We start from the raw sequence: 27363 nt of genomic DNA on the forward strand, positions 1-27363 counted from the left end.
AGTCAATTCCATGCACTACTGTTCTCTACTTATTATTTATTTTGAGAAGGACTGTCAACTATGTAGCCCAGGGTGGCATCTAACTTTCAGTTAACTTCTGCCTATCCTTTCCTAGGGATGTAGGCATAAGCCACCATGCCTAGCTCTAGAACTTATGTAGTGCCATCTTATTTTTCCAATAGACTTGAGGTAATGGCCTTAGGCTGTGGCTGTGGCGTGTAGATGTGACCCCTTATAAGGAAGAGGAGGGGCTCGAGCAAGCTCTCTTGGATGGTGGTCAGAGCATCCTGCAGGGCAGATGCTGTACCTCCAGGGGTAGAAGACCTCCGTGGTTATTTACCATCATTGTGTGAGTGCTCCCCAAAGAAATGTCTGATAATTCTTTATTCTGGTGCTTGTGGACTTCCTTTAACCCACCTTTAACTTATGTTTTTTTCTTAGAGCCCATTTCATTGTGTTGCTTATGGTGGTCTTAAACTCCTGGACTGAGGAAACCTTGTGTGAGCCCAAGTACCTGAGAAGTTGGGACAACAGGTGTGTGCCATGCTTAGCTTTGTAGAGTTTATGCATTTGCAAAGGTCTCCAGTCAAGGAAAAGTTTTAGTAGCATGTCCTCCATAAGACACATTTCTGCATGCTTGCATGTGCTTGTGTTACAGCAGCAGCATACTGCTGTTGATATATTTGCGGCTCAGCCATTCATGAGTTTGATCTTTCACTTTTCATTTAACTAAAGTTGATTTTCTATCTGTTTTGTTCTTACATTTTGTTGATCAGCAGTAACAAGATATAGGTCTTCACTTCTGAGTTATGGATATTTAAGGAATCTCTTCCCTTAGTGTTACCTCAATCCAGTTGCCCCCACCCCTTTCCATGATCAGCATCCAACTCAGAGCCTTGTACATGCTTGGCAAGTGCTGGCCCACCATAGAATTATACCCCAACCCGTAACGTATTGATACAGGGCCTTACTATGTATGTAGCCCAGACTGGCCTCAAACTCCCAATCCTGCCTGTGGTGGTCTGAATGAGAATGGCCCCCATAGGCTCACATATTTGAATGCTTGGTCCCTAGTTGGTGGAATTACTTGGGGGAAGATGAGGAGGTGTGTCACTGCAGGGGTGGGTTTTGGGTTTTTCCCTGGCAGCCTCAGTCTCTATTTCTCTGTCTCCAACTTGAGGATAAGATGTAGGCTCTCAGCTGCTCCTCCAGCTCTTGACTGCCTGCCTGCTGCCGTGCTCCCTGACATGTTGGCCGTGGGCTCGCCATCTGAAACTGTAAACAAGCCCCCAATTAAATGCTTTCTTTTATAAATTGCTGTAGCCATAGTGTCTCATCGCAGCAATAGAACAATGACTAAGACACTACCTCAGGCTCCTGAGTGCTATTGGGGGTTGCAGGCATATGCCCTCACACCCAGCTTCATTGTTTTTTAAACCTGCCTAGTATTACTAGCAGGTAACACTGTATTAATGCACAGACATTTTTAAGTACGATTGATAAACTAACTTGCGCTCTCGTCCCATAAATCCAGAGATCAAAACTGTACTCCAGTGAAATCATAATTCATTACTAATTAAGGACCTTAGGAATTGCCCTTCAATTACTAAAACTTTAAAATGTTTATTTTTTTGGCCTGGAGAGATGACTCAGAGGTTAAGAGCACTGGCTGCTCTTCCAGGGGTCCTGAGTTCAATTCCCAGCAACCACATGGTGGCTCACAGCCATTTGTAGTGGAATCTTATGCCCTCTTCTAGCATAAAGGTGTGTTTGCAGATAGAACATGTGTATACACAAAGTAAATAAATAAATCTTTTAAAAAATGTTTATTTTTAAATACCATTTTATTTTGACATCTTTAGGGAGGTGTGTGTGTGTGTGTGTGTGTGTGTGTGTGTGTGTGTGTAACAGATGTAGAATCTGAAGATGAATTTCCTTACTTGCCTATGCCTTGGGCAAGTGTTGGCCTCTGTGAGCTTCACTTTCCTTAATTTGCTAATTGTGGCATTAGAACCTTTCCAAGACACAGGCTTGCTTTTAAGTGCCAATAGCTTCAAAAGCTATGAACGGCCTTTCTTTATTATGATCCATACAAATGATAATAGTTATTACTCAGGAAGCTCCAGGAAAAAGAAATAAAATGTAAACACAGCTTGTGATTCCCAACTTGTGGTTGGTTCTCCCTTCAGAACAGATAGAAATGGCAGCGGGGCCTGGGAGATAGCTCAGTCTTAAACACTGTGGAAGCTCAGTCTGATGACCAAGGTCAGTGCCAGAATTTGTGTAAAAAGCCAATTGTGCCATGCTGGTTGGTATTCCTGCAGTGAGGAGGGAGGGAGGCAGGAGAATTGCCTGGAAGCCCACGCACCAGTTATCCTGGAGTATGGATGCGATCCAAGTTAATCCCCAGAACCCATGTAAAGGCAGGAGGAGAGAACTGACTCCTAAAACTGTCCTCTGACCTCCACATGCTGTGACACACACACACACACACACACACACACACACACACACACACACACACACACACTTTCTTTCCCGAAAATGTTTAAATAAGTGTAGAAATAAGAACTGCCACGACTTTTGCATTTCCCTAACTATAAATTTTCCCAACTGACCACTTCATACAGAAGAAATGTAAATACTTCGTGCTATATTAATTTTGAACAAGAACTGTACCTAACTCTTAAAAAAAGAAGGGATAAAGGAAAGCGAGGGGATGGTATGTTTGTTGGCCATGACCTGCTCTTTTCAGATTGGCTAGGAGTCCCTGTCTGGCTGCTTTTTCCCATCTCATTTGGCACCTCTTGAGCCTGCATCTTTCAGAAGGTGTCAGGAGCTTACAAGGTGGGAAGGTGGATTTCTTTGACTTTTCCAGGCATTATTGCTGAAAAAGGTTCACTACAGACTATTGGAAAGGTACGGACTGTAAGTAAAGCCACGGGTGGTTTAATTATTGCAGTGGACATTTGCAGCATGAGAGAGAGAGACATGCTGTATTTTTTAACCTTTCTACTTTAGTAGGGAATGATGAAACTATGAACCTTTTGTCTTAACTTGATTTTATCTGTTATCAAGGGAAATGAAATTAGAGAAAGATGTAGATACTTTACATCTACAAATGTTTGTGCATTTTTATGGTCCTTTATGATCAAATACATAGAAAGAAAGGGAAACAACATGAATGCCATGGGAAGAATGCCTATGGAGAACCAATTTTAGGATTAATGTGCTAAGTTAGATGAATCCAAAGCTAAAGAAATAGAAAGTAAATAGAGAAATCTAGTATCCCATCTTCTTGGACGAAGGACATTATTATACCACTGATCAATTTTATTTGTAGTTTATAAAAATACTTTATGCACCATAAGTGGTTCTATTTGCCTATGTTATTTTATTTCACTATTTTCCTGTACTAATTTTTTATTGTTGATAAATGGTCATTTCCCATAGCTGAAGAATTTTATTACATAAGTTAATAAATGCCCAATGCTTAATATTTTTATCATAGTTAACAATATCTGGTATTTAAAAATATACACAAATTTGTTCATTTAAAGGCAGCCCTATTTTAATCTGTATAATTACTCTAACAATTGTGTATTTAAGAAGAAATTGACTTTTTTCATAGCTTTCTCCAAATTGGTAATTTTCTTCTTCCTTCTCAAGGGCTTGAGAAAGGCTCACTTTATAGGCTTAGTCTTAAGTGTAGTAAAACCATTAGGTGTAAATATTATTACTTTATTTAAATTTGTTATCAAGAATTCAATTATATATAAAGAAGTAATAACTTAGGATGATGTCAAAGCAAAGATAAATTTTCAGGTGTAACTCACTTGTAAAGAAAATACAGGGATGGTTTCTTATTTAAAACACCTTTCTATATATATTATCATTTAATCTTTAAACATTTCTTTCTCAGCTAATAGAAATATACAATCTGTTTTGTCTGCATATATACCTGGTGTATAATAATATATAATAATAGATCTTCAAATATTGGTTTGACATAAAATGAATTTATTGGTGCAACTGCTTATACTAAATAAGGTAATAGTCTTAAACCATAGTAGCATTTTGAATTTACTTTTATCATTGTCTTCCCTAGTTTGGTCTTCAATTACATTTCCTTTTGTTGTATTTTTTCGAGACAGGGTTTCTCTGTGTAACAGCCCTAGCTGTCCTGGAAGTAGCTCTGTAGACCAGACTGGCCTCAGACTCCTAGATATCCACCTGCCTCTGACTCCCAAGTGCTGGGATTAAAGGCAATTACATTTGTTGACCAATCATTCAAGTAACATTTAAGGACACACTGTTACCTGTTTAATTGGACCGCAAGATCACAGGAGGTGTGGGGCATGTTTATTCATCACCCTGTCCATTGCTATCCTCAGAGGATCACTGGATGGGAATGAGAGTACATACTCTGAATTGTTGGACCACTTAACCAGGGTTTTGGGTTTGAGACTAGTGACTGACGGATGCAATTTATAGTTGATTATGGTAGAATTTTGGCTGCAAAGGTGTTTCTCCAGTTGCTGTTGTCAGTTGAAAGGCTGTTCATTATGATACTTATGGTCAAGGAAGAAACCAGAAAGATCTCCAGGGACGATGCTATATTCCCAGAAGAAGGACGTGTTTTGGTGGATATTTTGAGACAATCTTTGGCAAACATATTCTTTCCAGTTCTGGGCCTTTGGAAAAATTCCTGACCTCCTGCACTTCATTTGCTGATTTCTGTTCCTCACTCTGTTTTCAGCTGTCTCCAAGAAACTCCTGTGGTACCAGCCTAGGGTTGGATGAGAAGTCCCCTGAGTTATCACGATACCAAATAATTTCCTCCATGCCATACATTATAATATCATGCTGTAATGGCCTATTCCTGTTGTCATTGCTTTTTAATCTTGTTTGTTTGTGTGTGTTCCCTACTAGATGGAAATTCCATGACAACAGGAGTTGTATATGATTTATCCACCTTTTTACTATAAGTCAGTGCCTGGTAATAAGTGGTAAATACATGACTGAAAAATGAATACGAAAGTAAAAAACTCTGAAAATAATTGCCATTTACTGTGTCTGTTGAGTGACTAGGCCCTCATACATGTTAATATTTAATCCTTGTGACCATCTAGATAGGGCAGCCGAGGTTCAAAGGACTTAACTTGGTAAAAGCAATACTGCTTGGACTTGTTTGAACCGGGATCTCAGGATGGAAAGCCTTTGTCTTCCCACCTGGAAACACTGCCTCTCTCACAGCTTGTATCTTATGTTGTTACAGGCTGAAGAACATCTTTATTCTTTACAATAGACTTCTAAGCTGGGCGTTGTCCTTTGATTTGTATCCATTGCATGAAAGGCATTGTTTTTAAATTAGATATCCTAGATGCAAGTATGTGCCTCAGTCGCACACCTATCTCATTGTAGAGGACTCACACTTTACAATAGTGAGATGAAACTTTAAAAATAGCCAAGAGCCTTTAATTACTCCAGATAGATGTATTTCAGCAGGGCTGGAATAAGTTCTATGTTTTCTTTGTCATTTTTCCTCCAAGTGAGTTTATAACAAACTTGGGAATAATTACTATTAATAATATCATGCTCTGTTTTTCTCCCCTGCTGGGGTCTGTTTATTGCGTGAACTCAGTCAGTAGGCTGCTGCTTATGGGATGAAATGCTGTTGTGTGGATTTGATGTGGCTCTTTCTGTGCCGCCCCTGGCCCCCTCCCTGAGGTTTGTTTGGTAGTGGCCTGGCTTTCCCGCACTCCTTGGACTGCAGCTGGCAGGAGGAGCTGGGTAGGTTTTCCCCAGAGGTCACTGACTGGGGCTGCTGTTGGTAAATGACTTCCCTTTGTTCTTTACCCTCTCACTCCCGTTTCACGTCTGTGGAGAGGTGAGGGATCTGGCTTGTGATGCCGATGAGCACTGTCTGGTTTCGACTAAAACAAGCAGAGCCTAGAGCTAAGGGAGGAAATTTTCTGTGACTCCTTGAAAACAGAAGTTCCTCACGCATGTAGAGAAAAGAACGTTTGGTGTGGAAAGGAACATAAATGTATTTCCTGAGTGTTGTCAGCATATTTGATAGCTGCTTTAATACATAAAGATCACTAGTGTATAGGACAATACAAAGTCAACTCACCAAAAGAAAAGAACATATTTTTCTAACTTCAAAAATATGTTCACAACAGATTTCGGTTTCCCAAAACCACAATTAACCAAAAATTTATTATAATTTCTTAGCATAATTTTAGACTTAAAAGCCCATTGCAAATTTAAGAATAAATTTCTCTAAAGCAAATATAATCCTAACATACATTTTTGTCATTGGTTATTTTGCTCTGTCTTTGTGTTCTGTAAATGTTTGATGAAGCCACAGTTCATTATTGACTTTCCTTTGATCTTCCCACCAGTTAAAAATATTTGTGTTTCTGCTTTCCTTGTGACTTTGCATTTGTGTTGTCTGGCATTGGAATTCTGTGAGTTTGTGGGGGAGAAAAAGAGAGGAATGTGGATAATGTAGGCCCAAGTAGGTTGTAGTTGAATAAAAGGAAATCCTAGGCTAGCTTCTTAGAAGTTGAGGTATAATTTATATAAAGATTGTAAATTTAAGCTGAGTTGGTAGTGCATGACCATAATCATAGTGCTTGGAGACAGAAGCACAGGGATCCACAATTTCATGTCATCTTGGGCCACATAGTGAAACCCTGCCTCAGAAAAAAAGAGAACAAACAAAAGACTATGAATCTAAAACAGGTTTTACACACACATACACACACACACACACCACTCAGCATAATACTTTTAGTATCATAAAGGTGCCCAAGTATATCTTCCTGGGAACATGCATTGCCAAGAAGAGCCATTATGCTGATTTTTGTCACTAACTTGGTTTTCTCCGGATTTCTATAATTTTGTAAAACATTTTAAAAATTACATTTACTTATTTATTTTGGAGCTGGACAGGACACATGTGTACCACAGCATGTGTATGGAAGTTAGAGGTCACCTTGTGGGAGTTAGTTCTCTCCTTTTGCTACATGGGTCCTGGGATGAAACTCAGGTCAGTTCACCAAGCTGCCTTTACCTGCCATCTCACTAGCCATTCCTCTGTATTAGACAACAATAACAGCTACAAAATTTAGTTACACAAAATGGCATATTGCTCATTTATGCCCACCCCACTCCCTCATGCCCTGCTCACTGGTTCCTTTCTCACCCAAGGCAGGCTATTGTGACTTATACTTTGGCTTTGAAATGTTTTGTTCCAAAATTGACACATAACATTTTTGCATTTTATTGGGCAAAGTAAGCAGCATCGACAATGCCCAGTGCAAAGGGAGGTGAAACATTACTCTGAGCCCACATAGAGGAAGACTACAGGGAATTAGGGATATTGACTTGCAAGTTTGATTTCTAGCAATATAACGAGGTAGATACTTACGTTGCTCATTGTGCTAAAAAGCAACCAAGGTTCTGACTAGAATATAAAGCAATTAATGAATGTTTCATAAGCAGGAAAGAAAATACTCAAGTCAGAATGAGTGAAGATGGGACCATAGCAATGAGGCTTCAGAGCGTTGGTAGGGGATGGGGTAAGAGGCTGAGGACAAGGTTCTGAGAAGGATGCAGAGGTCTGTGTTAAAAATTCTGCCCACGGAGGCAGAGGCAGGTGGATCTCTGTGAGTTTGAGGCCAGGCTGGACCGACAGCCTCCAAAACAACACAGAGAAACCCTGTCTCGTAAAATAAAAAAAAATCTGCCCACATTTATGAACAGCTTTCCTTTGTTGCCTCAGTTGCTCAGTAAGTTGCAGATGCTCTGTAAATAGGACAACCATGGTTGTTTTCTTTCTCCCTGATGAAAAACATCTTTTAATTAATCTCTCTGTAGTATGTAATACACTTGAATTTGTGGCTTTTACACACTTCTAGTGTTACTTACTTAGTAAGGCCTGCCTTTTTGTGTTTATGAAATTTTGTTTTGGGTACTTGATGCTTTTTTTTGTTTTGATGCTTTTGTTTTTAATGTTTAAAAGCTGTTATGCACTGAAATTTATGTTGACCTGAAGGACATGACTTACAAACTTCTCATGGATGGATGTACTAATTGCTTCAAAACCGTTTTTTAAAATCCATTTTCCTCTACTGTTGCACAATGCCATCTTTAATAATAACCTGAGTTCCCTCACAACTGTTTCTTTAGCAGATTTTAACATTGTGCACGGGCATGCACCACGGTGTGCATGTGCCAGTCAGAGGACAATATGCAGGCTTCCATTCTCTTTCCACCATGTGTGTCCCGGGGAGTTGAATGCAGGCCATCAGGCTTGGCAGCAAATGACTTTTCCTACTGTGTCATCATGCTTGACTCTTTGGTATTACACCTAATTTCATCTATTTACTAATTATATTGCTTATAGTTTTCTTCAGAATTAAAGGGATTTAAATCTATGAAACATGCATCTCTTCCCCCACTCTTCTGTGCACTCAAGCATGTGTGTGCGTGTGTTCCTATTTATAGCTGCCATGTATAAGCCCATAGGATATGTACAGTGCTTTGTTCTATCACTCTCTGCCCCAACCATCTCCCCAGCCCTTAAGTGTCATCTTCAAATTCCTGTGTAGGGAGCATGTAAAGATGCCTCAGCCGCTAAGAGTGCTTACTGCTTTTGCAGAGGGCAGGAGTGGGTCCCAAGGAGGCCCCCCATACTCCATGTATGCATAGATAAAAATATAATAATCTTCAAGCTCCCCACAAGGAAGATATTATTATTATTAGAAAGGAAATGAGGTTACAGTACCTCCTGAAGGGATAGCTTACATATTTGAGTGTTTCAAGTATTTGTTCAAAGATGCCTTTCTGAGACAATTTATTTACTCTGTGCCTGGGTAGAATTATGGTCCCCCTTCCTGTCCTGTCTCATTTTCCCTCCATAACAGTTATCAGCATTTCCCAACTTGTCTATTTAACTGGTCTGTTTTTTTTTTTTTTTTTTTGGTTTTTCGAGACAGGGTTTCTCTGTATTGTTTTGGAGGCTATCGGTCCAGCCCAGCCTCGAACTGGTCTGTTTTTATAGTGCATACAAACCTTACTACTGGAAGGTAAGCTCATTAGAGCAGGTATTTTAGCTTTGAAGTCCTATTGCATTTTTAGCATCTAGAATTAATTGCACCTTACACATAAAATAGGCCAATATCAGCACCACACAGAAAAAACAAAACAATACCCTCAATATTTCATGGTCAGGATTTTCCCAAGGTGATGTACAGAAGGTGCCTCTTGTAGATTTAAATAGAGAACAAGAGTGAATTACCTAGTACTTGGTAAAGGCTAAAAATTTGATCTAACATTAACATTTTCTGTTACCTGTCGTCTGTTTTGCTATAGTGATGGACCATATCTGAGACTATTCACATCTCAGGGTGTGGAATAGGATCCAGGAAATGGTGGCTTCCCAGAGGGGAGTGCGCTGAGACTTAGGAGATGTGCTGGGAGAGTTCCCACATGTTTCTGTGACTAGTATCTGTCTTGAAAAACAAAGTATTTTTCATCTGTTTGTAGAAATGACCTCAAAAGTATTTCTCTAGAAAGAGAATTCCCTAGAATATGAGCTCTGTGGAACAACCTTCATATTGTTTAAAATAGAGGCTCTTTGTATATAATTTACTATTAAAACGACCCGTTGTAGCTATACTAACCTCATTTCCATAGGTTTTCAGCTCAGGGTGTAGCAATTATTATTAAGACGATGAGAGGGAAGAAGAGGGAAGAGGAACATGGAGGGAGGGGGAAAGGAGGGAGGAGAAGAGAAGAGGATGGAGAGGAAAGAAGGGAAGGAGGGAGGGAAGTTCTTTTGTAGACTTGTCTCAGTTGCTTGATGTGGGAAAGGAGGGACTGTTGAGAAGGCAGACACTGGAGGAGGGACTCACCCCTCAATGACATAATTACTGCAAGATAGGGATTGATGTTAACCTGGAGGACCTGTAACAAGTATAACCGAGAAGGAAAATCTGGGGATCTCTAGCCAGTGACACCCTCGTGTTTGTGCTATTATTAGCCTGTGATTAGGCAGCATTTAGACCAGATTCTTATTCACCTGATGAGAAAATGGGAGGTTACTGCATTTAGATAGAAGAATGTCAGCCTGCTATTAGCAATGTTTTTGGATAAAAATTGCAGTAGCTGCATGTTATGGTCTTAATGTGGATTTTGCAGTCTGTGTTTCATCAGGGCTCATCTCTTCCTTCCTGGCCATTGTGTTGTCTGTTGGTTTGCTCTGCTCCATCCCGCTCATCCACTCATCCAAGGTGGAAATAAGGAACTCCTTTCCAAAAGCTGTACTCACCATACTGTAATATCCGTCACAATCTCTGACTTCGTTTCTCACTGTCGGTCTCCTCCTACTAAATGACTCTAATAAAACCATATTGCTGTGTTTCTGTACATTCATAGGCAAAAGGATTTCTAGCCACTAAGTATGTCAAATGAGTAAATTTATTATTAAGAAAAAGCAAAACTGGGTTTAGTGACACATGGCGTTAATCCTAGCACTTGGGAGGCAGAGACAGGCAGATCTCTGTGAGTTCAAGGCCAGTCTAGTCAACAAAGTAAGTTCCAGGACAGCAGGGCTTTTACACGGAGAAACCCCTGTCCATAAAAAATAGACAGATCCTTTCATCCCATTACTTGGAAAAAATCTTGATCCTAGAAACTACAAGAAAATGAGAATGTGTTATGTATAGAAAATATAGCACACACAAAAAAGAATTGGGATAAAGAGTACTGTGGCCTGGAGTTTAACCAGTATGTTCTGTTCCCTCAAAATGTGCCAAATTATTTTGAATATAAGTTTTTATTTCCTTCCTTAAAGATTTATTTTTATTATATATGTGTATATGCATGTGCCTATGTGTATCTATGTGCACCATGTGCATGCGTGTGCCCCTGGAGGCCAAAAGAGGGCATCAGATAACATGGAGCTAGAGTTACAGGCAGTTGTGAGCCACCTGAAGTAGGTAGGTGTTCTGGGAACCATACCCAGGTCCTCTGCAAGGGCAGCGAGTTCTCTCCAGCTACTCCTCCTCCTCCTTTTTCTCTTAAAAATGTGTGTGTTTGTGTATGAATGTCATGTGTATGTGTGTGTGTGTGTGTGTGTGAATGTTGTGTGTGTGTGAGAGTGAATGTCATTGTCGTGTGTGTGTGAATGTTGTGTGTGTGTGAGAGTGAATGTCATTGTCGTGTGTGTGTGTGTGTGTGTGTGAATATCATGTGTGTGTGTGTGGGAGGGGAGGGTGGATGTCGTGTGTGTGTGTGTGGGGTGTCATGTGTGTGTGTGTATGTGTGTGTGTGCATATGTGCATATGCCCATGGGGGCTAGAAAAGAATATTGAATCCCTTGGAGCTGAAGTTACAGTCAGAGCGTGGGATCTGTGACTGAAGTCAGGACCTCTGGAAAAGCAGCAGGCATTTTTACATCCTGATCCACCTCTCCAGTCCCTCATTTACTTCATGTTTCATTTACTTTCTTTGGTGTTGGGAACTATACTCAGATATTTCATATACTAAACATACAGTCTATCCTCAGTGAGCCACATATCAACTCCTGTCTTTGTTGTTGTTGTTAAGATAATAGTTGTACAACGAATCTATTTCCTCTAGTATATCTTCAACACCTGAGATTCTCTCTTCCAGGATGACCCCAACTAAGAATCTAAGCAACAGTGGAGAGGCTACCTTACATGTCCTTCCCCTATAATGAGAATGATGACTACCTTAAATGCCATCATAGAGCCTTCATCCAGTAGCTAATGGAAGCAGAAGCAGACATCCATAGCTAAACACTTAGTCAAACTCCTGGAATCCAGTTGCAGAGAGGGAGGAGTGATGAGCAAAGGGGTCAAGACCATGTTGGGGAAATCCACAGAAATAGCTAACCTGAGCAAGTGGGAGCTCATGGACCCTAGACTGACAGCTGGGGAACCAGCCTAGGACTGATCCAGACACCCTGAACTTGGGTGTCAGCTTGGAGGTCTGGTTAATCTATGGGGTCTCTGGTAGTGGATCAGTATTTATTCCTATTACACGAATGGACTTTGGGAGCCCACTCCACGTAGAGGGATACTCTCTCAGTCTAGACACATGGGGGAGGGTCTAGAGCCTTGTTCAGGTCAGCTGTTTCTGTGGGTTTCAACAGCCTGGTCTTGACCTCTTTGCTCATCACTCCTACCTCTCTGCAACTGGAATCCCAGGACTTTGGTTCAGTGTTTAGCTATGGGTGTCTGCTTCTGCTTCCATCAGCCACTGGATGAAGGCTCTAGGATGGCATATAAGGTAGTCATCAATCTCATTATTGGGGAAGGGTATTTTACATAGCCTCTCCACTATTGCTTAGATTGTTAGTTGGGGTCATCCTTGTAGATCTCTGAACATTTCCCTAGTGCCAGATTTCTCTTTAAACCTATAATGGCTCCCTCTTATGGTATCTCTTATCTTGCTCTCCTTTATTCTTCCCCTGACTCAACCTTCCTGCTCCCTCATGTCCTCCTCTTGCTTCCTCTTCTCCCCTCCTTCTCTTTCTCCCAGATCCCTTTCCTCCCCCCATGCTCCCAATTTGCTCAGAAGATCTTGTCACTTTCCCCTTCTCTGGAGGATCATGTATGTCTCTCTCTTAGTGTCCTCCTTGTTTCCTAGCTTCTCTGGAGGTGTGGATTGTAGGCTGGTAATCCTTTGCTCTGTGTCTAAAATCCATATATGAGTGAGTATTACCATGTTTGTCTTTTTGTGACTGGGTTACCTCACTCAGGATAGTTTCTTCTAGTTCCATCAATTTGTCTGGGAATTTCAAGATACCATTGTTTTTCTCCTGCAGAGTAGTACTCCATTGTGTAAATGTACTACATTTTCTCTACCCATTCTCCAGCTGAGAGGCATCTAGGTTGCTTCCAGGTTCTGGCTATTACAAAAAATGCTGCTATGAACATAGCTGAACAGATGTCCTTGTTTTATGAATGTGCATCTTTTGGTTATATGCCTAAGAGTGGAATTACTGAATCTTGTGGTAGACTGATTCCCATTTTCCTGAGGAATCTCCATACTGATTTTCAAAGTGGCTGTATGAGTTTGTACTCCCACCAGCAGTGGAGGAGTGTTCCCCTTTCTCCACATCCTTTCCAGCATAAACAGTCATTGGTGTTTTTGATTTTAGCTTTTCTGACAAGAGTAAGATGGTATCTCAGAGTTGTTTTTATTTGCATTTCCCTGATGGCTAAGGATGTTGAGCACTTTCTTAAGTGTCTACCAGTTATTTTAGATTTCTCTATTGAGAATTCTCTATGTAGTTCTGTACCCACTTTTTAATTGGATCCTTTGGTGTTTTGGAGACTTGCTTCTTGAATTCTTTGTAAAATTTGGAGATCAGTCATCTGTCAGATGTGGGGTTGGCAAATAACTTTTCCCATTCTGTGAGCTGCTGTTTTGTCTTGCTGACTGTGTCCTTTGCCTTACAGAAGTTTCTCAGTTTCAGGAGCTCCCATTTATTAGTTGTCGATCTCAGTGTCTGTGCTACTGGTGTTGTGTTCAGGAAGCAGTCTCTTGTACCACTTTGTTCAAGGGTACCTCCAAGTTTCTCTTCTAAGAAGTTTAGTGTGACTGGGTTTATGTTGAGGTCTTTGATCCATTTGAACCTAAGTTTTGTGCATGGAGATAGACATGGATTTAACCGCATTCTTCTACATGCCAGTATCCAGTTATGCCAGCACCATTTGTTGAAGATGCTTTCTTTTTTCCATTGTATAATTTCAACCCATTTATTTTCTATGTATAGTAGGGCTACTGATTTTTTGAGTTAATCTTGTATCCTGACACTTTGCTGAAGGTATTTATCAGTTGTAGTTCTTTGATAGATTTTTTTGGGATAACTTATATATACTCTTATATAATCAGCAAATAGTGAAAGTTTGACCTCTTCCTTTCAAATTTGTATCCCCTTGATCTCCTTTTTGTTGTCTTATTGCTGTAGCTACAACTTCAAGTAAAATATTGAAAAGATATGGAGAGAGTGGACAGCCTTGTCTTGTTCCTGATTTTAGAGGAATCGCCTTGAGTTTCTCTCCATTTAGTTTCATTTGGCTGTTGGTTTGCTGTATAATGCTTTTATTATGTTGAGGTATGTTCCTGTTACCCTGATCTCTCCAGGACCTTTATCATGAAGGGGTGCTGGATTTTGTCGAAGGCTTTTTCAGCATCTAGTGAGATGATCATGTGGTTTTTCTTTTGCAGTTTGTTTATATGGTGGATTATATTGATAGATTTTCATATGTTGAACCATCCCTGCATCCCTGGGATGAAGCCTACTTGATCATAGTGTATGGTTTTTCTGATGTGTTCTTGGATTTGATTTGCCAGTATTTTAATGAGTATTTTTGTGTCAATGTTCATGAGGGATATTGGTCTGAAGTTCTCTTTCTTATTTGTGTCTTTGTGTGGCTTGGTCCTGGGGGTGAATAGACCTGCCTGCAGTCCCCAGGCCAGGAGATCCCAGAGTGGGCAAGCAGAAGTCCAGTTACTCACAGATTTTACAGGAAGATATTTTAAGTTGAAAAAGGGGCTTAGATGTCCATACAGTTTGTAGGGGAAGGATGCAGGATGCTCCAATAGGGGAGTAATCAATTCTAGCTAGCAGTGTTAGTGGGAGGCAGAGGATACTGGAGTCCTGGAAAAGCTTGGAGAACACAACCTTAGAGATCAAGTAAGACTTGAAATGCTACTGTTGAAACTGAGCAGTGAAATAAATAAAAACTAATTACTTTGACTTAATAAAAATTCAAAAGTCTTCTATACTTTTGTAGAAACATGGAAGTGTTTTTCTTTTTGAAAATAATTTTTTTCATACAGTATATTCAGATCATGGTTTTCCCTCCCACATCTCCTCCCAGATCTTCCTTACCTTCTGACCCATCCAACTCTACAACAGCCCCCAAAAACCCCAGCTCAATAAAAAAGCAAACAAGAATAAAGCAAAGCAAACAAACAGAAAACAACAACAACAATACAGGACACACACCCACACACACCCTCACACTGACAAACACACACACACACACACACACAAACACACACAAAACACATAATAACACAAAATCAGAAACCATAACAGGTAAGCGAAAGACAAGTAAGGTTAAAAAAATGTGCAAGCAAAGCATTGTGAGACAAAATATCTCCAAAAATGCCGTTGAGTTCATTTTGTGTTGGGTATATACTGCTGGGTATGGAGCCTGCCCTTAAATGTGGTTTGTCTACCTAGTAAGACTCCATTGGAGAAAACTAATTTTTTCCTTTGAAAGCAGTTGTCAGTCGAAGACAGTCTCTGGGTTAGCGATGGGTGCTCATTTGCCCTTCCCCTCTCAGTGCTGGACCCCCATCTAGCTTGGACCTGTGCAGAACCTATGAAGGCTGCCCATAGTCTCTGTGAACTCATATGTGCGTTAGTCCTGTTGTGTTAGGAAGGCACTGTTTCCTTGGTGTCTTCCATCCCCACTGGCTTTCACAATCTCACCATATCTTCTGCACAGTTCCCTGGACCCTGAGAGGAAGTCTTTGATGAAGCTGTTCTGTTAAGGGCCAAGTGTACCAAGTTCTCTTCCTCTCTGCATATTGTCTGTTTGTGTCTGTTCCCATCTCCTGCAGGAGGAAGTTTCTCTGATGCTGGCTGAGCAAGGCACTGAGCAAGGACATTGCTATGCCCGTTAGCAGAAAATAGTATTTGGATTTTCACTTGGTCCACAGTGTGCACAGCCTCAATGGGCTTTTCAAAAATCACAGTTCCCATTTCTATGACTTTTCCATGTTCTGGAATGTCTGCTAGGACCACCACACCAACCATATTAAATACTTCTTCAGTTTCTTCCAGCCAGCTTTATGATCTGGGTTCACTACAGGTCCCATGCTCCCAAATCCTCCAGCCTTTTGCATTGTTCTCTTGGTATGCTCACCACCAGGATCTTCTTTGACTCTGCGTGGTCTTCTGTTCTGACAATACCCACTTACAACTTCAACCGCTTTGCAGACGCCTTCTTCCATCTTGAATTCCACAATCTATGTCCCTTTGAATCTCTTTCAGCATCTACTAGCGAGGGCAATACATTCTATCTCTCTGAGTTTTTTTTTAACCAGTATTTAGAAAGTTCTTGCTATTTTGCACTGAATATTCTATTTTAGCGATTCATTTAGTTTTATTTTATATATGGCTGCTATACTTGTATGTATGTCTTTGTACCACATGTGCCTGATGTCTGTGGAGGTCAGAAGAGGGCACTGAATCCCTTGGAACTGGAGTTACAGATAGCTGTTAGCTGTGGTGTCGGTGCTGGGAATCAAACTCTAGATCTCTGAATGAGTAGTACTCTTAACTGCTGAGCCATACCTCTAGCCAGGCACCTGAATGTTTAATCAGCTTGGCATGTGGCTGAAACCAGATGTTTCCTCCTCTTACCTTTTTCTCTTTTCTCTTCATCTGAGTTGGTTACATTCTACTCTTCAAGCCAGAGTCTGGGTACAACTCGGCATGCCCCAAGCCTTCTTTGCCTTCCTCCTGGGGCTTCCTAGCTGTCATCTCCATCACCCGTGTAGACCTTTGTAGTCATACTTTCCATGTCTGGGCTTTGTCTTCTGTAACAATTTCACACTGAGATGTGGAATTGTGACATGATGTTTATTCGTTGATTATGCATGGGTGTTCCTATGGCAAGGCTGAGAGTCTCTGAGTCATCTTAGGGAGCCAGAAAACATTTACTGTCCAGTAACCAAAGTACCTGTGACCATTATTACTTGTGAGATGAAGAAAGAACAGTTGAGGTCCTTTATGGGGCCAGAATCTCCTCCTGCAAGCCTACCATTTATCTTCCTCTTACACATACACACGACATTTCCAGTTGGGGAAGAACACCTATGTCTGGTCGAAAGAAACTGTCCATTATTGCTTTGACCATCAGGCCTGCTACTTTATTCAAAGTTTTGTAGTCAGGATGACCTTCAAGTGGTCATTAAATCCTCAAATGCCGTGATAACAGGATTTTAATTACCAGAAGGAAGTGCTTCGATTTTTTTTATGGATCACTTTTCATGAAGGCTAGGATGCCAACAAGTTATCAGTTGTCACTGGCTGGAGGCAGATTCCCCTGTGAGTACCAAGTGTTTACTGGAAGCAGGAAGAAAGGAAATGTAAGGACAGTGGGGCCGTCATTCACAGTAGAAAAATGCTGACAGTCGGTTATACGCTGCCAGCAACACTCCTCTCTGGAGGGACAGAGGTGCCCAGCCCTTTGGAGCGCAGTGACCTCTCCAGTGGGAGAGTCTGCTTAATGCCTTAGGGTCTCTGAGGGCAGGCCCTGCAGGATCCTGTTGCCAGGAATCCAAGATAACTGTTACCTTGACAGCAGGAGTGCAGCGTGCATGCGTCCTTCCTGGTCCCAGTGTGATCCTTCACTGTGACGCTTAAATGTTTACACCTGTGCATGACTCAGGAAAGTGGGGACAACCCATGTGTCCCCTGTGTCCTCATCAGGAGCTGGTGCTGAGGCAGCCAGGTCAGCTTGTCCTCGCCCTCCTAGAGGTCCGCTGATGGAAGCTCTTCATCCAGAGAGGGCTCTCTCAGGGAAGACAGCATGATTCCTGATATGGACAAGGAGCTAGGTAAGCGAGGTGCACCGGTGTCTTCCGTGAGCTAGTTACAGAAGGCTTCCCCATGTGGGCTCCGTAATAGGGTGAGGATTTTCAGTGTGCTAGGTGTCACGGATGCTGGTGGACAGTTATCAACAGTGTATCAAGCAGATCACGGGTGGTTCTCTGTGGCCTGCCATTCTCATTTTGATTATTTTGCCTTTGCATATTTGAATAACCTGGAGATTGCTTGTGCTAGTGGATTTACGTGACTGGTAGGAGCAGTTGGAGATTTAAGGCCAACTCTGGGATTAAATAGTGAGCTCATTGCCCAGCTTCTCCTGGTCTCACCTGGATTTACAAGCTTAGTGGCTCCTTCTCTGAGCGGTCTGTCACTCTCCTTTTGTGTTTTTTACCTATAGAATAAAATTCTAGTTACATCACCAAGTTCCTCTTAAAACCAGGCTGGAGTATGACCCATTTATCATTGGTTATAATTGAAGACATTGCCATCACAGAGTATTTATAAGTGACCATGGATCATCTGCAGATTCTGGCGACACCCCCTCCATTCCTTTCTTTCTTTTCTAAGTCGTTCACAAACACCATCACTCATGGCGGCAAACTGCCATGGTCTGAACATCTTGGCCTCTCCTACCCCCAGAGCACAAACACATGGGTGTCTTACCGGCTCTGGTCTCTGGAGTTAAGAGTTCTTTCCTTCCCGTTTGTGGAAATTCTAACACATTGCCTTTGTTCATCTGAGCAGCCCATGCTGTAGCTTACCACGTGCCCTTCCCAAACCCAGTGGCCACAGCTGCCAGCCCTGCAGCTGCAGATTTCAAAGGACACAGCTGCCAGACCGAGCGCCGCCGCCGCTGCTGCATGGGTGCTGGCTTTTCACACCACCTCCTCAGCTGCCCCGATGCTGCCCTTGTCTCTGGTACCTCAACCAGCCAGGCTTTCGCATTCTAGCTTATGATGACGATGAACAGTCCGAGAACCGGGTATGTTAGCCTTCCAGCACAAGATGCAGCTGCCGCTTCCGAGCTGAAGGACATTGCTCCGAGCTGCAGCCCGAACTAACAGGCAGACCTGATCTGGTTGGAATTCTGATCTTGCAGTTGCTTGAGTTCAGTAAACTTAGACTGCTACCACCCACACTGTCTCTCATTTGGGATTCCTGTTAACATCTGGGCCAGTTTTGTATTTGAAAACAACAGTGTTTCTTTCTTTCTGTGAGTAGTGGGAAGGCTTGTGTCCTACATGTTCCAGGTTGTGAGACAGTGGTTAGTTCATATACACAGAGCTCAAACATACTGTTGGAATGCCCAGACACTGACTTTACTGCCTCTAACTCTAAGATCCTCCTGCTCAATTTACTACACCAGGCATCTTGCTCCCTTTGATAAATGTTCTGTTGTTGCGCTCTCTTCGTAGCTTACTTGGGATTTCTTCAGTCAATTAGATGTGTGAAACCTAACTGGGGTTAATTATTTTTCAGGATAATCTGTAGTGTCAAGTAATTTCGGGTTTTTTCTAATAAATTATACTTGGTATCTGGGATGCAGGGACACGGGTCCATCTAATTCTCCTAACTTGGGCACATCTCTCAGCTTCAACTTAGCCAAGATGCTCTACACTTGCAGCTAGTTGTTAAGGCTCAAGCTTCAAATACTATTTGCAAATGGCTCCCCTCATCCATGAGGGCTTCCTCCTCCCTTCACCATCTCCTTCCCCTATTCTCATCATCACTTTAGTATCTCCTCCTCCTCCCAAACTGCACCACCCTCACAATACGCAGTGGTCAGTAGTGAGCACATGGGGCTCTTCTATTGATCTCTCTCCATGGTCAGTGAGTATGTGTGTGTGTGTGTGTGTGTGTGTGTGTGTGTGTGTGTCTGTCTGTCTGTCTGTCTGTCTATATATCTCCACTAAACATCAAAAAATTGTGTTGAAAGAAAACACTTTAAACTTTCAAGAAATGCTGGAGACTAGTGCCATATAAAAATACCACTGATACTGAACAAATGGAAACTTTTTGCCATCTTTCCTTACTATTTTTTTAAGAGTTATTTTATTTTATGTGTTTGAATGTTTTGTCTGCAGGTGTGTGTACCCACCGCATTTGTGCTCAGTGTCCATGAAGGTCAGAAGAGGGTGTCAAATCTCCCAGAACTATAGTTATGGATGGTAGGGAGTCACCATGTGGGTGCTGGGAACTGAATCCAGGTCTTCTGTAAGAGCAGCCAGTGCTCTTAACCACTGCATCATCTCTTCAATCCATCATTAATATTTTAAATCAATACATCCGGACATAGCCAATGTTCCTTGTTTACTTATTAGAGCCATGACTCTTTAATTACTCCATAAATAATAATTCATCCCTAATGTGGACTTTTCCCTATCCATCAGTACTTATGTATATTTATATATGAATGAGTATATCCATATCATTATGCACCATTATCTTAGGTAGTTAAAACTTAAATACACGGTATCGTTTGTTATGCAACATATTTCAACTTGATTTCTCCATTCACACTTAAAGTTTTCATTGCTCATATTTAAATGTAATTCATTTATAACTGCTATAAAGACTGTATTTGACATGGGGCATGGCTCGATGAATATAGCAGTTGCTGCTCTGACATGAGAACCTGTGTAAGGTCAGATACAACAGCAGCATCTGCACCCCCAGTGCTCCTAGAACAAGATGAGGGGGGGGGTGGAGAATCTCCAAAGCTCCCAGCTTGGCCAGTCTGGCATGTGCATCAGCTGACAAGAGACCCAGAGTCAAGCAAGGTGAGAAACAAAGATGGTCTTCTGACTCTACACGTGCTCTGTGGCACACATGCACTGTGGCATGCTCTCACCTACGTGTACCCCCCAGAGATTTAAAAACGATATTGCCTCAAGAAATACATCCATTTTCTTTCTTTCCCTTCCTTCCTTCCTTCCTTCCTTCCTTCCTTCCTTCCTTCCTTCCTTCCTTTCTTCCTTCCTTCCTTTCTGTTTTTCAAGACAGTGTTTCTCTGAGCATGTAACAACTCTGACTGCCCTGGAACTCACTCTGTAGACCATGATGGCCTAAAATTCATAGAGATCCGCCTGCCTCTGCCTCCCGAGTGCTGGGACTAAAGGCATGCACCAACACTGTCCAGCAAGAAATATATCCTTTTTCAATGATAAGTGAAAAAAATACTTTAAATTCCCTTCTCTTTAAACCTTTGCTTTACTACCTCTTAAAATTACATTTTAAATTCCGTATTCTAATTACTCCATGGTTCAGTTCTTTGGCTCTGGTGTTGAAGGAAATGAATTGACGCTTTAACTAAAAAACATGGCAGCTTAGGGAGACAGAGGACACAGTTATGGACTCTGAAATGATGACTGCAAGTAAGATTTTAAAAACGGATTGTTAAACATCTAGGGAGAACAGAGGTGTGGGCTTAGGGGTAAGAACTTGAATTCCACCATTCTTTTCCAGGTACACACATTTCTCTCTAAGCCTTAAAAACAAGCAAGCAAGCAAACAAACAAACAAACAGCAAACCTCTCTGAGTCTCTTGGGTGGGTAGGGGCAGGGAGAAAATGATTAAAATATATTGCAAAAATAATTTTAAATAAAAAATCTGTGTGAGTCTCGTTTTTTACAGACAGTTAGCAGAGTCATTGAGAGCACTGAGTGAAATGATTGTGCAAGGCTTATACTGCGATGCCAGACATATGGCAAGCATCTTCGTTCTCACAAATAGTCATTAGGGCAGCAGAAGGCCCACTGCTTGTTTTGGTAGTGGAGCCTGCACAGAACCTATTTCTGTCTCAACTGACCTCCCACTCTGTGTGTGTTCAGGGTGAGAACGGAAGGGGTTGCTGGAACTTACCTTATCCCCCTCTCACAGGCCAGGTGGGCTGTTTGATGTACTGAACATTCTGTATTGATTCAAGGCAATTCTGCATTCTAGGTTCATTAATATCTTCCAAGAACATCATTAATAATGGCTGTAAGGATTGCCCTGAAATATAGTCTATAAGAATAACATGAGGGGCTGGAGAGATGACTCAGTGGTTAAGAGCACTGGCTGATCATCCAGAGGACCCAGGTTCAATTCCCATCACCCAAATGGCAGCTCACAACTGTCTGTAACTCCAATTCCAGGGAATCTGACATTTTCACACCAATGCACATAAAATAAAATTAAATCATTATTAAAAAAGAATAACTTAAATAATTCCACTGATACTCAATACAATTTAAGATAGTCTGTTCATCTGCATGTTTTAATGTACCTGAGGCCTTCATGAGGCCTCTTCAGTCTCTATTTGAAGGATCCCAAAATTATGTGGGCACAGTGGTGTATCCCTTTAATCCTGGTACTCAGGAGGCAGAGGCAAGAGGATCTCTGTGAGTTCGAGGCTAGCCGGGTCTACAGAGTAAGCGCTAGGCCAGGCAAGACTGCATAGAGATACCCTTTCTCAAAAAAAAATGCCTCCAAATGAAAGACTTTTAACAAATAGAAGCTTTATACACAAGGCAGTAGGAGGTCATCAGTTGGGATGGGGGACTTTGTAGTTCAAAGGATTTGGTGGCTTCATTTTTATTATGTTAAAAGCTGTTTCATACTTTTCGATAGCATTATTTAGTCAAACAGACATAGATGCTACTGAAAGAGACAAGCTTTCAGGGATGAAGGTAGAATCTCCTCAGAGTTGCTTTTCCCTCAAGCTTGAGAAAAATAATACTAGAAATTATTTGTTTTGAGTGGTTCTGCTAAGACAAAATAGTTACTGTGACAATAATAGCCAGAGACACAGGCGGAAGTAAGGCTAAGTGGGGACGCTGTAAAGCAGGGGAATTCACACAACAGCCTGTTCTCACTGAGGCAAGATTTCCAGCGCCTCTAAAATGCTTCAGTCCTGCGGCTGAACAGAGAGGGCTGTGTTGGCGAAGGCCCAAATTCTCATGTAGCCAGCAGTAAGGCCATGGCCCGCTCACAGCATTATTCTCTGAATTTTCATTTTTCACAGGAACAGGAATAAAAAGACACAGACTTTGGGAAATACAGCGCATCTTTTCTCCTAATACTAACTTTGTGCTTAGTCCTTTATAGGAATGCGTTATTCAGGCTTGCTTCTCCTAAACAAAGTAGCTGTGTAATAAAAACCACAGATAAGCAACCTGAGCTCTTTTTCCCTCCTGCATTTGCACAATAGCTATCGTGTCTTTGAGGACATTAGTGGCGGGCGTGTGGGACCAGCTAGCATGGCGGTAGACACTTACATTCAGGGATGCAGGATGCTGCAAGCAGGACCTGAAGCTCTGGCAAGGGTTTTCCAGATACAATTTCTAGTCAAAGTCTCATTTTATCAATTGTTCTTACAGAGGTAAAATCCCCATGGTTGATGGATTTCAGCAGATTTGTATTTTGCTGAAATATTTGTATATTTCAGTAAGATTCTATTTTTTTAACATTTTCTTCTATAAAACTTGCATTTTGACAAATGTGAAAATGGTTATTTATACTTATTATACATTTAAATCCCCAATAAAAGATCAGTGGAGAGATCTATAGACCCTGTGAGACAGGATCTTACCTAGACCAGAATGACTGCCAACTCACTATGCAGACAAGGCTAGCTTTGAACTCCCCACCCTCCTGTCTCTGCCTTCTAAATGGTAGAACTGCAAGAATGCACTACATCCTCAGCTTACTTATAGATTTTCACAAGGGGAGGTTTGCAGAGACAAATTTCACGTACATTATTCTAGCAATAAATCTATTTTGAAAGACAAATAGCACACTTTTTCCTCATGTAGAATCTGAATTTAAGTTTATATGTTTGAAACTTAAATTTAGGTTATTTGTATATATACATATACACATGTGCATACACATACATGTGTGTGTGTGTGTGTGTGTGTGTGTGTGTGTGTGTGTAAAGGAGAGGGAGGGGCACTCCTCTTTAGGGAGGAGAAGGGGAGCAAGGGGTGATAATAGACCGTGAGCAATCAGACAGGGAGATGATGGCGAAGAAGGAGACCTACAAAAAAGGAGTTTGACGATGAAGTGTTATGGGAAGCAAGTTAAAAACCAAGTATAATGATCTGTATATATGAAGATGTCACAATTGAACCCATTACTTTGTATACTAACTAAAAATAATGATAACTAGAAATCCTGTATTTATTTATCTGATTGTTTGTTTAATTTGTGGAAGGCTTTCACTATGTACTCCTGGCTGGCCTGGAACTCACTGTGCAAATCAGGCTGGCCTCAAACTCACAGAGATCAGTCTGCCTCTGCTGAGTGCTGGGATTAAAGATATAGGCCATGGGCTGGAGTGATAGCTCAGTGGTTAAGATCATTGACTGCTCTTCCGGGTTCAAGTCCTAGCACCCACATGACAGCTCGCAACTGTCCGTAACTCCAGTTCCAAGGGACTTAACACTCATGGGAAACTACCAATGCACATAAAGATTAAAATAAGTAAACAAAAAGAAAGATGTGGGCCACTACACCCAGCTGAAATCTTTAATTTTGAAATCCTTTCTAGTTAGTAGGAATTTGTACACTATACTGGTTCAGCAACAAAGGCAGAGGAAGTTAGGCCGAGCCTAGAACCTGGGAGTGGCAGGAAGGACAGATTCAGTTTATCACTTCAAGGTCTTTACAGTGTTTGAACTACATCACATGATTGTTTTTCTTTTCGCAGGTACCCACAGCTGTTTTGTGACCTCCTCTGGCTACACAGCTGAGCACCGATGCTTGACCTATTGTAAGTAAGAGAGTCATGTGTGACAGTGTTGCCTTTCAGTGTCCCTGCTTTCTCTTTACCTAAGGAAGATTTAAATCATAAACAGTAGAAACAGAAGCAGCCTTTGTTCTTTTTTTTTTTTTTTTTTGGTTTTTCGAGACAGGGTTTCTCTGTATTGTTTTGGAGGCTGTCGGTCCAGCCCAGCCTCGAACTCACAGAGGTCCTCCTGCCTCTGCCTCCCGAGTGCTGGGATTAAAGGCGTGCGCCACCACCGCCCGGCTTAGCCTTTGTTCTTATAGCCAACAGTTCTATCCTATTTCAGAAATGATAACCTGTGTCAGTCTAATACTGTTAATTTAAATCCCCAGAGTGGTTTTGTGACAGCGGTGCATACTCAGTAAGTATATAGGTTTTCTGAAGATGATTATGAACAAATGATAATAGCGATGCATTTGCCCTTGTTGTGGTTTGATATAAAAATCTCTGTCCTATTCATTACAAGCAGACATCTAGCTGGTCTTACAGTGGTTTGTCACTTGTGTATCTTATTGAAATTTAGTTCAAATATGATAATTTTTATCTTCAAATAGAAACAAATTGGAGAGAAGTTAATGAGACACCATTTGGGGTTGTTGGCAATTTTAAATGTTCAAGAACCCAAATCACATAAACAAGGGAACAGCAAGCCCCATCCTGCTGACTTGATCTAACCAGCAGTTGGTGCTGGCACTAAATTACTATCCAGACTGGTCAAAAAAAAAAAAAAAAAAGAAAAGAAAAAAACCAAAACCAAAACCAAAACAAAACCCACAGGGGCTGGTAACTCTGTCCTCTGTGGAGAAAAGATCTAAAATGTATCTGCCATTATAATTTTCAGTACACAGATTTTCCATGATAAGGAGTGGAACAAAGAATCATGAGATGTGATAGGAGTTTTTCCCTTTGCAGTTTGTGGGGTCACAGTAGCAAATCGTATATTAACAGAATGTTTCATCTGGCCCTCATCTATGCATGCCGGCTCACATCTTGGTGTTTAGAGGCAACGCCTCTAGGAAGGATGGGTTGGAAAAGTACTCACACAAGTTGTAAGGTCTTGTGCAGTGTGCATTTAGCACGTGCAGATCTCTGTCCAGATAGCAAGCACTATGTGCATATATTTTGGGTATGACATTATACTCAGGGCTCATGCTTTTTATAATGCAGACGGGGTGCTCATGGAGATTTACATTTAGTTCTACAGTGCTATGATATTGGAGGCTGCTGTAACAGTATTATAGATGATGTTAATTTCCTGGCCTGGCTCTTACCTTTGCAAGGCTCAGTTCCTAGAACATGTAAGGAAGAGTAGCTGGTCAGAGAAAGCACTAGAACATTGCAGATTCTGGCATGCTAGTGGGTTGTTAACTACATACTGTGTGGCTAACAGCATTCTTTAGTTCTTGTTTTATTTTTTAACATATTTTACATAATAAATTTAAGTCATCTGTTATACTTTTAGGGGATGACAAGACACTGAATGCTCTGTGCTAAAAAGTCTGTGTCCAGTTGGTTTAAGAGTCCTGTTTTCCCAAGCCAGGAAAAGGTTTTTCTTTTCCCACAGTCTTCAATGAAGTTCCTCAGAGCCAAGTTCTATGTTAATTAGTTTTATTATGTTGACCTTTGTTTTATATATAACCATAAGTATTCAACAGACAGGTTAAAAGTTAGACAGTGACTATTATTAGGGAATTAGACATGTTTTACCCATTCAATTATTGTCTAGTAAGATCATATGTGTTGCTTTTACTCATTGTATGAGCATAACCATCTCAAAATGCTATGAACTTCCATTGAGAAGGGCTTCCCAAATCTTTATGGTGAACTTTTAGAATTTGGAAAGCTTGAACCTCTTCTACCTAAGCATGCAAAGCCATTTGGTACTTACTCTTTGATGAGATGCCCTAGCCAGGAAACAGCAGGTACAATGTTACATCCTGGAAAAGATCAATGGCAGAGCATTTGCTCACAGAGGAGCAGAAATGAGCTTCAGGAGGGATGCTAAAGGCCAGATGGTCCTGCAGGGTCTGCCAAGATGCCCAGAGGCCCAAGGATAGCCAAGCCAACAAAGGGAATGTTCTCTGCCTGTTATACAAGCATTGCAGGGTTATTTTGCAAAAGAAGTGACTCCGGGATTAAGAAAAGGTGGGACTTGCAAATTAGCTGCTTCCTAGTCATGGCTGGATGTGTGAAATCTGTGTCTGTGCCTTTGTTTATTGGCTCAATTTTCCATTAACTGTGTAGATTTCGTTTGAATGGCGTTTGACGTTCACTGACTGACCTCCCTTATTTAATTACTTAGTAGGGGTCTGCTGAGGGCTAGACAACTGTATGTGGCTGAATGTATGATAGAGAAGAAAACAAAGCGATCTCACACCCTCATCTTGTGTAGAAAATAAAAGAACAGAATGAGTAGTCACAGTAATGCATATGAAGGCTTTACAAGAAAAGATGATATAGAATTTTATAGCTGCACATAGCAAGGGAAGCCTAGTATAACCAAGAGGCCAGAGAAGAGTTCTGTGGACTATGTCCATGTATAAGGACTATGCAGGCAGAAATAGACAGCAGAAATTTGAGGTGGCTCAAGGAAATATTTCATGTAACAGGATGGCTTTCTTGAGATTGTAAAACTGAGATCTTGGCATATTTGAATAACTGGAGGGGGAAATGGAAGTGGAGATGAGATGGAGGTCTTGGAAGATTCCTATGGCCTTTTGTTCTCTTCCTGTACCATAGGCTGCAAGGCAGGCATCAGGAAGGCAAGGCTATGGTTTTTGATGAATTCAGAGATTTAAATCCTGGCAAGATAAAGCACTTCATCAGAAGCGAAGAAATATGTTCAGGGATAGGAGTGAGCTGGCCTGCGGGGACAGAGGATTGGGGCTAGCTTAGGGGACTGCTATTCCTGCAGTG

General features: G+C 41.3%; 1 protein-coding gene across 1 annotated transcript in view; it reads left to right on the forward strand.

Annotated features, from left to right (window-relative positions):
- The first annotated feature begins 2828 nt into the window (after window positions 1-2828).
- Slc4a4 (solute carrier family 4 member 4) overlaps window positions 2829-27363 on the forward strand; it is a 397268-nt gene continuing 372733 nt past the window's right edge. The window contains exons 1-2 of the mRNA XM_040747371.1: window positions 2829-2919; window positions 24370-24432. Coding sequence (XP_040603305.1) covers window positions 24419-24432 — 14 coding nt within the window. The 5' untranslated portion in view covers window positions 2829-2919; window positions 24370-24418. The remainder of the gene's footprint in view (window positions 2920-24369; window positions 24433-27363) is intronic.

The sequence above is a fragment of the Mesocricetus auratus genome, unplaced genomic scaffold, assembly GCF_017639785.1.
Source record: "Mesocricetus auratus isolate SY011 unplaced genomic scaffold, BCM_Maur_2.0 Super-Scaffold_100006, whole genome shotgun sequence".
Taxonomy (NCBI): Eukaryota; Metazoa; Chordata; class Mammalia; order Rodentia; family Cricetidae; genus Mesocricetus; species Mesocricetus auratus.